We start from the raw sequence: 17,026 nt of genomic DNA, 5'->3' as shown, positions 1-17,026 counted from the left end.
ATCAATAAAATCAATGGTTTGAATATATATTTTCAAACACATGGAATAGGAAAATTGGCATTTATGTAAATACATACACATGCATAAAATCAACATTTCATATACTTCTATATATTGTTTGAAGTCAAATCTCTCTTTTTTCCTCTAATACCTATACATGAATCAGATTTTTACCTATTCCTTCCAGTAAAAACTTAGAGAGAAACCCGTACCTTGATCATAGCGTAGAAAAAGACCAAAGAATTGATGGATGTACGAAGAAAACAAAATTTTCTATTCTTCTCTTCTTTTCTTTCCTCTCTTCTCTTTTTTTTCTCTTTTCCTCTGTTTCTTTCTTTTCTCTTTTTCCTTCTCTCTCTTCTCACACGAGTTTGGGGTTCTTTCCACTTTTCTCTATCACACACACTCTCTCTCTAGCACACAATTTTCTAGAGAGAGGGGGAGACTAACCCCTTTTATAATATTTTATCTTCTTATTTTGTTTTCTTTTTATTTTTTTATTAAATTGGATTAATCTAGAGGGTGATGCCCCCTCTATATAAGGCCTAAGAGAGTAGAGTTCTACTCAATTTAGGTCTTTACCTCTTCTAGATATTTTTAACTAATTAAAATTTATTTAATTATTTTATTTATTATTTAATTATTAAATAATTTATTTAATATATTATTCTAAGAATATTCCAGAGGGTGTTGCCCCTCAGGTATAACTCTACCTTATCAAATTTAAAATTTAAATTGATTTTAAAGTTTTAAATTAGCCATGTATGGATTTCAGATCCATATCTCGATCCAAGATCTCTCTCTCTATATATATATATATGGATCATACCTCGACCAGATCTTAGTTATTATGGGTCTTGGACCGGGTCTAGATCCATATTAACTTGGATCAAACAGAGCAGATCCAGTCGGATCCAAGCCAGAACAAACCAAAAATAGAGGTGGGTCATTTTTGTAAAATGCGATTTTTGGGCAAACATAATCTGAACTCGGAAAAACAAGCCACCAACGTGCTCACTATTTCGAGATGCATCTAACGGTTTACATACCTGTTTTTTGCTTTTTAATTTTGCCTGAGTTTAACTTGAATTTTGTTTGATTTTCACTGAAATTTAAAGGTTAAAAACAAAAAATTTCACAAACTATAATTGTCTCATCTCGGTCTTGTCACTGGGCTCTAGGCCACACCCATACATTGCTGATGTCACCTATAAAATAATATATTTTCCCATGACTTTTATTAATTTAATTAAATATATAATTTAAAATTCATATTTTTTGAAATTAAAAATCACTAAAAATATGCAATATTACAATGTCGGACTACGCATAAGTAATTCTCTGCCTTAGTATTTTCAAGATTTATTTGAATTTGAAAAATACCTATAGTTAGAGTTTTATCAATAGTTAATAATAATATTGCTCCAATACCTAACCAAAGGAAAGCTTGTTCTTCATCAGTTTAACGTGCCTTACATGTCCGTGTCAAGCTATCAGACTTATTTCTATTCTTTCTATATGGAAAGATCCATCGTATCTATCTTAACAATCTGTGAATAAAGTGAGAAAGAATACATATCATATAACATATGATAGGTGGTTTATTATGATTGAATATGATAAAATTCCGTATTTATGTATGGTAGTGGGTTGCCTAGCAGTTGAACTGGAACTAGTATGATGAAATAGATAATGTCTTTGTTTTCCTACATGAAAAAAGGATCCCTCTCCAAACCATACATGTGTTTTTCATTGCACACATCTTTTTCTAGGTACACATCTAAAACTAAGTTCTCGAGAGAATAGAACTCTTAAGAAGCTTGAACTCAGTTGATTCATTCGCTAGTGCATGAAATGAGTATTTCATTAATATATGAGACTTTTAATTTATATATTTATGAATTAAATCTCGTCATTAGCTTTTTGTTATGATTTCCATTTACCCCACACCCAATCATGAATGGGGGACTAGGCGTGTCACGGGCTTAGCAGCGAAGGCCCCCGCGACGTAGCTTCAGGTAATCACAAACACCGAAAGCAAGCTTTTTAAGCTCACAAGCAACTCACAACACACGCGTAAGAGTGAAAGCAAGAGTATGCGCATGCATAAACACAAAGAGAGCAAGGAAGCAATGATGTATAAAACTTCTTTTATAACAACTTGTAAGTAGAGTACATAGAGAGGGGGTGAGAGGGGCCTGATATACGGGGTGCTTAAGCCAAAAGACCATTTATGGCACTCAAGAGTGCCAAAGAGGTATATACATAAGAAACAAAAAGGTGAAAATATGTCGGTCTAGAACATGCTCTCCTGCCTAAGTTGGCACCGTCCTCGATGCCAATTGTTCATGGTAGTTCTCCATCAGTTGACGATGCTGAAACATATGGGTAACTTTCTCTTAGGTGTCTTCACATTCTTGTAGACCTTTCCATTGCACTAAGTACTTTTTGACTTCACCGAGATAGTTGTTGGAGTGATTGAGAATAACTTTCGGTTCTCTGCATGGAATGCTGAGCGTTGATGGTGTGCGTTGCGAAATGAGAGCACGTTGAGGCATTCTCCGTTGAGGGTCTCCTTCATCTTCGTGAAATGACTTCTGGTTGCATATGTGGAAGACCGAATGCACTTGAAAGTTTGATATCAAGTCCACCCGGTACAACAAGTTTTCAATGCGCTTGGTGACAGTGAAAGGGGCCGTTATACTTGCGAATGAGGCCTTGGTGGTGGCCCTGAAAGATAGCTGTGCGATCGGGGAAGAGCTTCGCCAACACCTTTTTTCCAACACAAAATTCTACTGGCCGACGTTTCTTGTCCGCCTATTTCTTCATGTACTTCGTCGCCTTGTTAAAATACGCCTTTGCTAACTCTGTCTGATCTTGCCAGTTCCTGACGAACTTGTATGTATAAGGCGCTTTGCCACATCCTCGCTCAGCAAGTGAGTGCGGAGTGTGCGACTGTTGTCTGGTTGAATGGCCGGATGACTCACTCTTTTAGAAGTTGTAGCAGAATTGAGCAACATCAAGTAAATCAACCCAATTTCTTTGATTGATACTGCCAAAATGTCGTAGAAATTTGTTTAGTATGCCATTGATTCTCTCTGGTTGCCCATCCGTTTGGGAGTGAAAACTTGTGCTGAAATGCAAGTTTGTCCCAATCAAGCGAAATACTTTTTGCCAAAATTTGCCAGTGAAGCAGGTATCACGATCACTGACGATGCTCTCGGGGATTCTTCAATATTTCATCACATTTCACACTAACAACTTTGTGGTATCAGTAGCTGAGTAGGTGGCAGGGGCATGCACGAAGATAACATACTTCAAAAACCTATCTATAACTACGTATATAGAACTGCAACCTTGAGCTTTTGGCAAACTCACAATGAAATCCATGGTTATGCACTTCCACGGACGGCTTGGCATCGGTAGGGTTTCTGATAGTCCACCAGGTCTCTGGTTTATGGGCTTATCTTGCTGGCAGATCAAGCAAGTTCTTACATAAGTGTCCATATCATCGCGCATCTACGGCTAATAGAACACACGTTCTAACAATGCCAAAGTTCTCTGTTGTCCTGGGTGACCCGCTCAGGTCGTACTTGTGTATCAAGCGCCTTCGTAGAGTATCCTGTCGCGGAATATATAGACGATTGCTCGTGGAGTGCAGCAAATCGTCCTCCAACCAGAGTCTCTGCGTCCTTCTTTTACCAACACGATCAACTGTTGGGCTGTTGGATCATTTTTTAAAGCTTCTCAAACCCGTTGGAGAAGTTCGCTCGTTGGTTGGCTAACTTTGCTGTCTCAAGTGAGCAAAGCTTTAAGTTCTGCCTTCCGACTCAAGGCGTCAACAACAACATTGGTCCTGCTAGGCTTGTACTCAAAGACCACATCAAATTATGTTAGAAAATCTTGCCAGCGGTCTTGCCTTGGATTCAACTTCTTTAAAGTCTGAAAGTAGCTCGTCGTAACATTGTCACTGCGCACAACGAATTGCGACCTCAAAAGATAGTGACTTCATGTGTGGAGACAATGCACGATCACCAATATCTCGCACTCGTGTATAGTGTATCGACACTCAGCGTCATTTAGCTTTCGGCTCTCAAATGCAATGGGATGTCCTTCCTGGAGAAACACCCCTCCAATTACAAAGTCAGATGCGTCAGTCTACACTTCAAACAACTGTTGACTATATGGCAACCTTAACACTCGTTCCTTTGTCATGGCACACTTTAACTCCTCAAAAGCTTTCTAACATGTATCAGACCATAGCCACAACCTGCCTTTCTTCAGTAGATCAGTGAGCGATGCAACGATCTGTGAATATCCCTTGATGAGTCGCCGATAGTAATTGGCAAGTCCCAAAAAAAAATGTAATTTGAGAACCTTATCAGGCGGCTCCCAAGCTTGAATAGCTTCAACCTTCTTGTGGTCCATTTTCAAAGTACCTCCTCTCACAATATGGCTAAGGAAGTGAACTTCTCTCTGATCGAATAGGCACTTTTCTTGCTTGATGTACAATCTATGGTCTTTCGGAGTCTGAAACACAATTTGAAGGTGTTGAATATGCTGCTCGATAGAGTCGCTGTACACCACTATTGTAAGAAAATGAAACCCACAACCAAAGTAACTCTCAACAAATACTCACAAAGAGAGCTAAACATAAGAACATACACAATACGCGAAAAAGGGTATACAACAAGAATAACAAAAAATGAATCTCATTAACTTGGGAGAAAATCCCATACAATCGAATGCTATACAAGGGGAATAATACCCCATATTTATAGATAAGGGAGAGGAGCCATCAAGGGAGTTGTTGGACTCCCAACGACTCTATTTAGAGTCGTTGGGAGTCCAACGACTCTCTTGTAATTTGCTTTTTGACTTTAGTCAAAAAACACCTTTTTGACTAGTAAAAAAGGAAATGGCTATAGCAGTCCAAAAAGTAAAAACTAAACCTAATTTCTAGTTAAGTTCTAACTAAGACTAACTAAAGCTAACTAAGGAAAAAGAAAAGATTACATGCATATGAGATTACATATTAGATATGCATATGAGATTGCATATTTTAACAACTATGTCGTCCAAGTACATGACGACAAACTTATTAAGGTGCGGGTAGAAAATTTTGTTCATCAGGGTTGAGAAGGTTGCGTATGCATTCGTCAGGCTGAATGGCATAACAAGGAATTCAAACGCCCCATATTGCGTTACACAGGTGGTTTTTGGTTTATTCCCTTCAACAACTTACTTGCCAATAGCCTAATCTCAGGTTCAACTTAGAGAAGACTTTTGCTTTTCCAAGCTGATCAAACAAGTCTGTGATCAAAGGAAGCAACTATTTGTTCTTCACAGTCATTTTATTCAGTGCCCTGTAGTTGACGCACAAACATTTCGACTCATCGTGCTTTGCCTTAAACAACACGGGCGCTCCAAAGGGAGCTTTGGATGGTTGGATGATCCCTACTTCGAGCATGTCATCCAATTGCTTGCGTAATTCCTGCAGCTCAGGAATTGTCATATGATAGGGAGCCATTGCAGGTGGCCGTGCACCCGACACTAACTCAATCTGGTGGTCTACTTCACTCCTCGGAGGTAGCTTCTTTAGTAGTTCAGTAGACATAACATCATCAAACTCCTTCAATGCCGCCACTAGGGCTCCTGGGACATCAGTCACTTCTCCTGCTTCATCTGTTGCATGAATTTTGACGAGAAAAGTCTCATCACCACTTTTCATGCTTCTCTTCAATTGGAGCGCATACACCAAGCGCTCGCAAGGCTTCACTGGTATTGCGGTAACCATGCAGAGCTGATTCTCACCCTTAAAATTGACAACGTTAAGGTGAGACATCAACATTGCCTTGTTACTTCTCAAAAATTCCATTCAGGATGACTTTGAAATCATCCATAGGTGCGATTGATAATGTGGTCCTTTCTGACCAGTTATGGATCCGCACTGGCGCATCACACACAACACCGTAGATTACTCTTGCTTCTGAGTTAACCACTTCCATGCGACTTTCTTTTTTCGCTGCAATCCCAACCATTTTGCTTCTTCACGCGAGCTGAAATTATGCGTGACACCTGTGTCCACCAATGTCTTGGTGAGTCTTCCGTTGAGTAGAAGTTTCAAGTACACCAGTTTTTGCGTACTATTGGTTCCGTAATAGCTATCACCTTCGCTGCATTCTTCATCTGCATTGCCCCAACAATTGGCGCTTCTGCAGGTTGATGAACTTTCTTACCCTGAACGACATTCACAGCTCAGGGCGTGCAGTTATCTCCATTCCTATTGGGACACATATCGACCCAATGACCATCGTGGTAGATATGACAATCACGACGACGATCGTTGTCGCCCTGAAAGTTACTGATGGTTGTTATTTTGGCAATCTTGTCGGCCCTGATTCTGTTGGTTCTCACGGCCAACATTCTGTGCATTATCATTCCTTCGATTATTATTGTTACAATTATTTTCATGTTATCTACCTTAAAATGTCGTGTTGTTCCTATCAAGCTCAACAAGCTTCTTCGCAATAGCAAGCGCTATAGCGAGAGTTGGAGGATCATGCCGAATGACTTCTGTGGTTGCCCACCTCTGCAATCTGTGACTGAAGTAGAACAACTGATCTGCATCACCCATGTCGTCGATGTCCAACATTATCGATGAGAATGCCTTGACATACTCATGAACTGACCCTATCTGCATCAATGCCAATAACTTATTGCGATGTAATTCTTCTTGATTCCTGGGTAAGAAGTAGTCACATAACTCTTTCTTGAGGGCCTACCATGAGATTACCGCGACCCGCCCATGTCAAACATCACTTAACCGACGTCTCCACCAAAGAGTTGCTTCATCTGTAAAGGAAATTGTTGCGGTGTGCAGCTTATCTGCATATTTCTCTATCCTAGCAGCTTCAAGAAACTGCTCCATCTTATAAATAAAGTTCTCGAGATCTTTAGAGTTTTGAGTGCCCTTAAACTTTGTGGGCTCAGGTAGCTTGAAACACGACCTATCTATATGTGACGTAGCTTCCCCAGCTGGGACAATCCTCAACTGTCGCTCCAACTGATCATTCTTCCGTCGAACAACATTCATTTCTGCAACTATGATGTTGAACCGACCCAGTAGATCATCTAACTTTGTGGCAAGGTCATCCACCGAATCTCCAAATCTAGTGGCAACACTTTCCACAGAGTCTTCCGTCCCTCTACTGTTGAGATCCATAAAAGCAGTACAAGTCCCATTGACCAACTTCTCCACATTGGTCACTCTCCGAGTCAGCTCAGCAACATCACACGCAATAGCCGACACACGATTATCGGCTATGAAGTTTTCTTCAGGAGGAACCATACTACCTGAATGAGTCATGACATTTCTCTTCGGATCCATTGTCAATCCCAATGTTGACAAGGCTCTGGTACCAACTTTTCACAAGCTTAGAAGCGAAGATCCCAGTGTCCTAGCTTTGGGTAATCACAAACACTGAAAGCAAGCCTTTTAAGCGCATAAGCAACTCATAACACACACACAAGAGTACACCCATGCACAAACACAAATAGAGCAATGCGGCATAAAACTTCTTTTATAACAACTTGTAAGTAGAGTTCATAAAGAGGGGGAGAGGGGTTCGATACACGGGGTGCTTAAGCCAAAAGGCCATTTATGGCACTCGAGAGTGCCAAAGAGGTATATACATTAGAAACTAAAAGGTGAAATCTTGGCGGTCCGGAACAAGGTGAATTGATACAGATAATATCCAAAAACTAAATCTGTTTACTATGTAAATGGGTTCTTCATAAGATGAAACAATTTTTGTTCTTCTATAAGTAACTCTTAATAGTTTTGAACCTAATCTCTTAGAGACTGCACATACTATACTTTTATTTTACGAGCTAGAGCTCTGGTACACGAAAATCAAAGCATATACTTTATTTGACACAAATTGTGTTGTTTTGAGGATCCACAAGGATAATGAGAGAGATTTCTACGTATCCACCTGCATCGGCTCAGATTGACTTACTCAAAACAGATATACATGTGTAAAATTATATCAATTTGCATATATGTATATATGTATTCAACAATAAGCACAACAAATTTATATAAATGATAGCCATAGACAACATTGACATTTATGCGATTTAGACCCTTGCTGATATTAAAGAAAAATATTATGATAAAATATTGGTCACTTCATAAATATCATGATATTTATAAAAAAAAAATTATATGCATTTTTTGTGTCTTATTTTTGAAAACTTTTGTCATTATATTTTTGCATTAAAAAAATGCTTCTAAAACGTATTATTCTTATCATTTTTATATTTCTTTACAATTTTTTTTAAAGCATCAGAGATTTTCTTAAGAAACTTCTCGTCAAGAAAGTACCTTAAAAGATGTGGCTGCGATGTATGTATATAGTAAATATGAAAAAATCACTAAAATTCTGATATATATATATATATATATATATATATATATATATATATAAACGAGAGAGAGAGAGAGAGAGAGAGAGAGAGAGAGAGAGAGAGAGAGAGACTTCAGGAGGCATTGGCCATTAGGATAATGGTTACTATTAGTCTAATGTCTAGCTTGGCTAGCCTTATGACCAAAATACCCTTTAATGAGAAACAAAGTACTCTTAATTTCTAATCCAACCCTAATCATATACAAGCTATATACATTGTAACACTGTCTTGAACTTATGATTATAAAATTGGAAGTTTGTCAAGAAGGAAGTGAAACCAAGAAGGAAACTATTTCCATATGGTATTTCACAAAAAAAACATGGTTGCTTGAGATCTGGAAAGCACTCTTGTGGTCATAGAAAAGCTTAGATGCGTTGGCATGCACTAGTCTTTTGCTTTTGTTAGTTGATTTTGAGTTATCCAACAACTTCTTCGGAGTCACTGCTAGCTATGATAGTGGTAACTTTATTCTTTTTTAATTGAGGGTATTCATTCTTCATGTGCCCAATCTTTTTCCAACAGTGGCAAATGGAGTCTTTCTTGTCAATGGCATAATTTTGCTTAGCAAAATGAGGAGGTTTGTGACTTTTGACTGTGGCTCTTTGCTTACAAACAGTCAGAACAATATCAGTCTCACTCTTGTTATCACTTAAGTTCTTCAAACAGGTCTACTTCAGTCTAAATTCAATAAAGATTTCATGTATAGGAGGCACTGAATGCCAATGCAATGTAGAAGACCTGACATGTTCTAGCTCAGACCTCAAATCATTCAAGAATTGAAAATATTGTTCCTCTTTTTTGAGTTTGCTTAAGCATATCTCACGAGCACTCAACAATTTAGGCAAGCATTGGAAGTTCATCCCGTAATTGAGACAATGACCCATAAGCATGTTATAATACTTTTATTCCCTCGTTTGGCTGTTTGGACCCTTTCTTGCAAATGCAATTTATGCGCCAAAGTTTGTCCACCAGTATTCTCGACAATTGTGCATGAGACAAGAAGATGTTGGACGGTAGAAAGCCAAAACGTCATTTTAGATGAGATAAAGGGGTTGGCTGCTATATCATTAAGAATAAATAACACAAAAGTTACATTAGTATTCTGGTACTTTTACTCTTCCTTAGGATACAATATATCAAGAGAGACATAAGTTAGAAATTACATAAACACCCTCACTCTTCTTCTTCTCTTTCACCTCCTCTCAGCATGAGAGCGAGAGGTCCTCGAAGCTTGTACATGTCTGATTCTTTTGGACCTATCTAACCCTGTATTTTACACCCTTATTTCTCATTCTCACTAAAAGAACTCTTTTTTGGATTTTATAATGAATTGTTAGAAAAACAAATAAAAAAAGACAAGCTTTCTTTGAAGCCTGTATAATTCTGATTCTTTTGGATGCAACCTAAACTTGTATTTGATGCCCTTGTTTCTTGCAATCTAAACTTGTATTTGATGCCCTTGTTTCTTGTTGGTACTAAAATGAATTCCCTTTTGGATTCTATAATGAATATTAGATAGCCTTTGGATTATTCTCTAACATTTTTTGATTACTCTCCAATTGTGTAAAGCACAGGCTAACATTCTCTATCATGTCCAAATTGCATATATCCATTTACACACATTACTCCTTGACCAAGGGTAGTAGGTTCCTCTTATGCATTGTCACAGATATATATGATATTTTTAGAATATAGCAGCTGTAAATTCATAAAACAGTATTAAAGGCAAAATATCGTGATATTTTGAAAATCTCATAAATTTATATATATCGCAATATTATCATGATATTATTGCGATAATATCACAACATTATCGAAATAATGTCACGATATTATGAGTTGCCTTTTACTTTTTTACTTCTTTTCTATATCTTAACCATAGTCACAGAGTAGGCAATATTTTGAAAATACAAGGATAATATAGCTGTAAATTCATAAAATGACATTAAAGGCAAAAGATCATGATATTTTGAATATCAGAAGTTTATCTATGTCACATTATTGCGATAATATCACGATATGATGAGTTATCTTTTACTTTTTTTCTATATCTTAAGTTCTTAACTATGTTTTTCTTCTTTCTTTTATACTTTTTACTTATTTATTTTATTATGTGTATTTTATTATCTAAACATGTTATTTTTCTTATTTTTTATAGTTTTAGATTTTAAATTTTTTTAAGCACCCGGTTTTCCCAATATTTCCCAACTAAACCTATAGCCAAGGCCGATATTTGTGACTATGGTCTTAACTACATTTTTATTCTTTCTTTTATATTTTTTACTTATTTCTTTTTTTGTGTATTTTATTATCTAAACAAGTTATTTTTCTTACTTATTTCTACTATTTTATATTTTTTAATCTTTTAAGCACCGATTTTTTCTCGAGATTTATCAACTAAATCAATATTATTGTGAGAAATTTCCTTGCCGAGACAATCAAGACCAATATTTGTGTCTATGCTCTGTCATCCATCTACTCGATAGTGAAGATCAGGCCTATAAACGGTTTGTCTTAACTGCCCACAAACTTGGCATGCTATGGTTGATCCCATCTTCATGTCATGCTGTGGTGCAACTCAACATTTTTCCCATGACTTGGGTGTTACTGCCTGTGGATGGGTCAGGTCATGAAGCTGAAGATTCAAGACAAGAGGTATCTTCTTCATAGGCGCAAACACATAAGTTTGCAGTTCTTTAATTAGTTGGGTATAGCAGAGTTACCCGAAACACCAAAGAAACTGGGGAAGCGCAAAACGTCGCGCTGAGAAGTGCAAATTTTTTTTGGGAAGCACGCTTTCCCCTTTTTTCCTTTTTTTATATTTTTTTTTTATTATTTTTTTCCTTTTTTCGCTTCTCCCTTGCTTCCAGTTCGCTTCCTAGGCCGCTTCCGAGATGATTCCTGATGCGCTTATAAGTCGTCCCACGCTTCTCACTTCCGCTTCCTCGACTGACAACTCTGGGGTATAGCTTATACATTATGTATCAGGGTTTTAATCAGGGCCTAAGTACTTAAAGTCAGTATTTTTTGGCTTAGAGCTAGGTTCAACCAAAGTATTATGCTTTTCTGCCAACTTCTAAATTTAAAGTGAAAGTTCTTGTTATCAAATAAATATATGCTTGATGAGTAGCTTCATAATGATTTCGAAGATATATTTGCTATATACAGGACTTTTCTGATGGCCAGTTGAATCTTTTTAGATGAATTCCTTTTATGTCTACTTGCTTATTGTGCTAAAGTGCTAAATTATGCAGTGTATGGTGAACCACAATTTTTACCTTTTTCTATTTATGTCCTATGACATGAATATTTCATGTGAAGATATGTAGTATATTCCAACAGTTCCATTTATTGTCTGATATCTGGTCTTTGTTGTAATATGATCTGTTCTGAAGTTCTTTTCTTCATAACCAGAATCTGCCTCATGATGCATACATGCTTCTTGCTGTGCCTTCACCTATTGGTGGTGTGCTTGTAATTTGTGCAAATAGCATTCATTATCACAGCCAGGTAACTAAGTGTCCTGCTTTTTCATTATCACAATGTGGTAGTGTGGGCTTCTTTTTTTCATTTTGTTATCTAGCTCTAGTCATGAAGTTCCTTACTACAACAATCAATGTGATACTACGTTTGTTTGTTGCAAACTCAACTTTTGATTATCCATGTTGTCTAATCAGACACTTTCTTACCAAAAAATTCATCTAAACTGTGCAGTCTGTATCTTGTGCGCTTGGCCTCAATGATTTATTCATTCCTGATGAAAGCAGGTTCTTCCCTTTTAGTTTGCTTTAGTTTCCTTTTCCTTGATGTAAAGATCTGGAAGCTTCGAACTTTTCAAGAAGGATTGTTTATGTTCATTTCTACAGCAGATTGCTATGTTTTTTTCCTCACACATTTTACTTTTATATTATGGATTACTGTTTTGGAGTGTTTTGTGGGTGTTATTTTGGAACTTTTCTTATGCTTAGCTGAGTAGTTATTTTTGGCCATTTTCCCATTCAGCCATGAGATGCCAAAGTCAAATATCAAAGTGGAGCTTGACGCTGCAAATGCAACGTGGCTATCCAATGATGTTGCCATGTTCTCAACAAAGACTGGAGAACTTCTCTTACTGACATTGGTATATGATGGCAGGTTACTTCTTTTGTCCTACCCTTTGCATGTAGTTTTGTGTACTTGAGTTCTGCTTTTTATAATCTCATAGGTACTTTTTCTGTGGGATGGGTGTATCGTCAAACGCCCATCTCGTTCTACCAAAGTCGGATGCAATATGTGCCGCTCGGCACATATTTTTTGCGTTATACAGGTCTTTAGCGGCAGTCACGACCGTCACTAAAAACCTATTTTCCGCCCAGACATTTAGTGGCAGTCAAAGAACTAAAGATCTGTTTTCCGCCCAGACATTTAGGACCGCCACTAAAAGTCATTTTTAAACACACTTGGACGCGCATTGCACGTCCGATACTCGTCTGACAAAAAGGGGGTTCGACGATACCCCCTTTCACTTTTTGCTGTATATTTTTTAAGGTTGTGACATGTTCGATCATTAGTTACATGCATCATTGAGATTTCATTTTCTTCTGTGCAGGATTGTAAGGAGACTTGAACTTTCCAAGTCTAGAGCCTCTGCTTTAACATCGGTTAGCTGGACTTGTGAATCTGAATACTGCTGTAACTGTTTTTGTTACATGACTCTACTGTAACTCTATGTATTGATAAACATATGTTTTAGTATGTCTCTAAGTGCTTTTCCTTTTTTTAAAGGGCATCACTACAATTGGGAATTTGTTCTTTTTCCTTGGAAGCCGTTTAGGAGATAGCTTGCTTGTGCAATACAGTTCAGCGATTACTTCCTCAGTTTCAACTTCTTCTAATGGAAAGGATGAGGTGTATAGTCTGTTTTCACTGATGATACTGCATATTTCATTATGTACAATATCCTGCTTGCCCAATTGTCATTGTCTTGAAGTTATTGCCAGAAATTCAATGTTAATGTTCATTTTTTATCGTCATGATTATGATCCGGTTGTTTGTTCTAACAACTTGCCACATAGTCCTACGAACTGATTTTTACTAGCAAGTTGGGTTAAGTATGTTTAGTAAAAAAATATTGAATTTTATTACCACGGTTACAGAAATGTGTTCATGCCATAGCTTGGAGCTGTGTGTTAAAAAATTAAACTGTTTATGCATGTTTGTATGTATTCATCTGTTATGAAGTGGTATATCTTCTGGTGTATCATGTGTATGCTAGGATATCTAGTCTGTTATGCTTCTTAGTAAGTTTGGTTTTGTTTTTTCCTTTTCTGTCCCTTTTAGTATGCAGATAGATGCTATATGTACTTTCCTTTTGCTTTATTAAGCTATGTCACATGGATACTCTCCATTTTTACTCCCTTACCATATCCCTTTCTATGGTACTCATAGAGAACTACATAATAATATCTGTATCTACAGCTATGTTCATGTGGCATAACTATTAAGGCTTTATTTATATACTTGAGCGTTGTATCATTATATTTCAAAAAAATGAATAAACACACTATCTTCTCCCAAATCTTTAGTTTTCATATTGTGCTTCAGCCAGTAGAATATCAAATTTATTGCATATCACCTTGGCACTATGTTTTCGTCATGCCAGCATAATAACTAAGCTTGTACAGGTTGCTAAGGTTAGTGACATCAATCCTCAAAAAAGAAAATTATAAAAAGTTCTTGTACTAAATCTTATTATTGCAAACACTTTTTTAAAAGGTTGGCATCTTTTGCTTGAACCTTTAGGGTGCTTCTAAGGACTTTTGGGTCTGTTCACCTGTTTTGACTTTTTGCTCATACTAGAAGGGTGCGGTTAAGCTTGGACTATTCCGATGGCTTGTTAATTACAACCATTTTTTGTAGTAGTTTTGAGGGTGTGATTGAGGTTTTAAAGTTTATGGTCATTGGTTAATGTGGTTTTGATTTTTTTTTCCATTTGGTGGACGCTGTCTAGTGTCTAAATCCTTGGTAGACATTTATGTGGATAATTTTCGATGGCTGTTTAATAAGTTGTTGGGTACACTCTTGCAACTTTGCATTTAGGGATATATGAGTCTTTGCTGGTTTACACTGAAGCATGCCACTGCGTTGGAGGAGGTCCTGACTCCTGAGCATATTTACTTTGAGTAAGAACCAAGGATCTTTGACTTTGATCTACCTGCACCCCAAGAAAATACCTTAACGCTCCTAGATCCTTTATATGAAAATGGTCATGAAGGATCTTCTTTAATTCCTTGATTCTGACCCCATCATTCCCAGTTATAACTATGTCATTAACATACACCAACACTAATGTCATACTCCTGGAATCACTGTGCACAAACAAGGAATAATTGCAGTGGTTACATATAAAACCAAGAGATTTGATAACTCCACTAAAAGTTTCGAACTATGCTCCGGAAGCCTACTTTAAGCCATAGATAGCCTTCTTAAGTTTCAGAACAGTACTACGCGGATCGACTTCTTCATAGCCTGGATGGTGCTCCATATACAATTTCTCATATAGATCTCCATGAAAAACACATTCTTCACGTCCAATTGACACAATGTCCATCTATATGAGGCAGCAAGAGAGATCACAACACATATAGTTCCCATACGAACAAGTGGGCTAAAGGTTTCATCAAAGTGTAGCCCATGTTCTTGGGTATACCCTTTAGTCACCAACCTCGCCTTATATCTTTCCATGCTCCCATCAGCTTTATACTTTATTTTGTAGACCCATCTAAACCCCCACAATATTTTTATCTATGGGTATACTCACTACGTTCCAAGTTTGACATTCATAGAGAGCTTTAACCTCTTCATTAGTGGCCTCCACCCACCACGAATTTCGGCAAGCTTCATGAAAACCACTTGCCTCCTTTTCATCAGATAAAGCTGCAGCTTGTAGACTGAACTCTAAAGAAAAAGCTTCATATCTAATGAATTGTTTGAGAGGATGTCTTACACTACTTGACCTTTTCAACTGCACCCCAGAATCATCAAGGACATTTGAATCTGGCTGCACAACTTCAGATTGCACATGAACTGATTGCATATGAATGGACTGCATGGCATCTGGCTGTACATCCACGTACTGCGCACTGACAGGGGCTGCATTTGGCCTGATTTCAGCTTCTTGTGATACAACAACATTTCTGGTCCTCTTATGTATACCATCAAAGCATGGGGAAGATGGAGGCTGAAAACTGGATTGCTATGCCACCTCTACAGCAATTGCACTTTGTTTATCATTTTCACCATGAGGAATTGATTGCTTGTCCTTCAAAACATCTTGTGATGAACTATTAGATATATGCCAAAATCTAGATAGGTTATCAAACTGAACTCATGCTGAATTTTCTTCTCAACTTTGTTCTTTATACTCGTAAAAAACATCTCGAGATATAATCAAACAATTAGCATTATGATCAAAGGATCTGTAGCCCTTATGTTCATTGTCATATCCTACAAACTGACAAACACATGCCTTTAGAGAAAGTTTATCTTGTAAAGATCTATTAATGTGCACATAACACCAACACCCAAAAGCACACAAACATGAACAATCAAGCTCCTTGCTTTAGAGAAGCAAATATGGATCACACCTCCATTCTGCGTAGGTGTTCTAGGACAAGACGTCTCATGTAGAATTCCATGATCATGAAGGTATTGTTTGAATACACTGGATGTGTATTCACCATCTCATCACTTCTGAAGGTAAAATTTTTGCAAGAAAACTGATTTTCAATATAGCTTTTGAATTACTGAAAAACAGAGAAAACTTGGTCTTTGGATTTAAGAAAGAAAATCCAAGTGTAACGACTATAATCATGAATAAATGTAACATAATATTGAGACTTACAAAAGAAATGAACCAGTGCTGGACCCCAAAGATCAGAATGAACAATTCCAAAAAGGAAAGTTCTTTTATTAGATAAACTAAATGGAAGCTCATGTTTTTTACAAATATGACACAGAACACAAATGGGAAACTCTATGAGTCTTGTTCTTTAAATGAACACGATTCTTATTACATAAATTTTTTAAAAAACTGGAATTGCAGTGACCAAGTCTTCAATGACATAACTCAGCCGCTTTATTATGAACTTCACGGCTTGACACTAATAAAGGACTAGAACCGGATGAAGATGACAAGGATTAAGCTCCATCATCCTCATAGAGATCTCTGCATCTTCTTCCCTCAATAGACATCAGCTTCATGTGAAGATCCTTCACAGAAACAAAATACAGAGAAAAGGAGATGCAAGAGTAGCGTTGGTCACTCAACTGCCAAACAAAAATAAGATTATGCCGAATTCCAGGAACATGAAAAGTATTAGGCAAACATGCTTCCAGACTTGGTGGGCACAACACCTATCCCAACATGAGTAATGAGGTGATGTTTTCCATCTCCACTAATAATTCTACCAAAACCATGCTATAAGATAACATTGAAAAGCTTACCAGAATCACCCGTTATATGATGTGCTGCTCCAGAATCAAAGAACCAAGCACTTTTTGCTGTCCTGTATTT

At 37.2% G+C, this 17,026-nt stretch overlaps 1 protein-coding gene across 1 annotated transcript in view; it reads left to right on the top strand.

Annotated features, from left to right (window-relative positions):
• Positions 1 to 17,026, top strand: part of CPSF160 (cleavage and polyadenylation specificity factor 160) — a 233,504-nt gene that overhangs the window by 53,017 nt on the left and 163,461 nt on the right. The window contains exons 6-10 of the mRNA XM_090015979.1: positions 11,887 to 11,982; positions 12,187 to 12,239; positions 12,475 to 12,606; positions 13,061 to 13,112; positions 13,237 to 13,359. Coding sequence (XP_089872105.1) covers positions 11,887 to 11,982; positions 12,187 to 12,239; positions 12,475 to 12,606; positions 13,061 to 13,112; positions 13,237 to 13,359 — 456 coding nt within the window. The remainder of the gene's footprint in view (positions 1 to 11,886; positions 11,983 to 12,186; positions 12,240 to 12,474; positions 12,607 to 13,060; positions 13,113 to 13,236; positions 13,360 to 17,026) is intronic.

Source organism: Nuphar pumila, chromosome 8 (assembly GCF_984573655.1).
Source record: "Nuphar pumila chromosome 8, dmNupPumi1.hap1.1, whole genome shotgun sequence".
NCBI lineage: Eukaryota > Viridiplantae > Streptophyta > Magnoliopsida > Nymphaeales > Nymphaeaceae > Nuphar > Nuphar pumila.
Note: the sequence above shows the minus strand (reverse complement) of the source record. Positions and strands in the feature narration are given on the sequence as shown.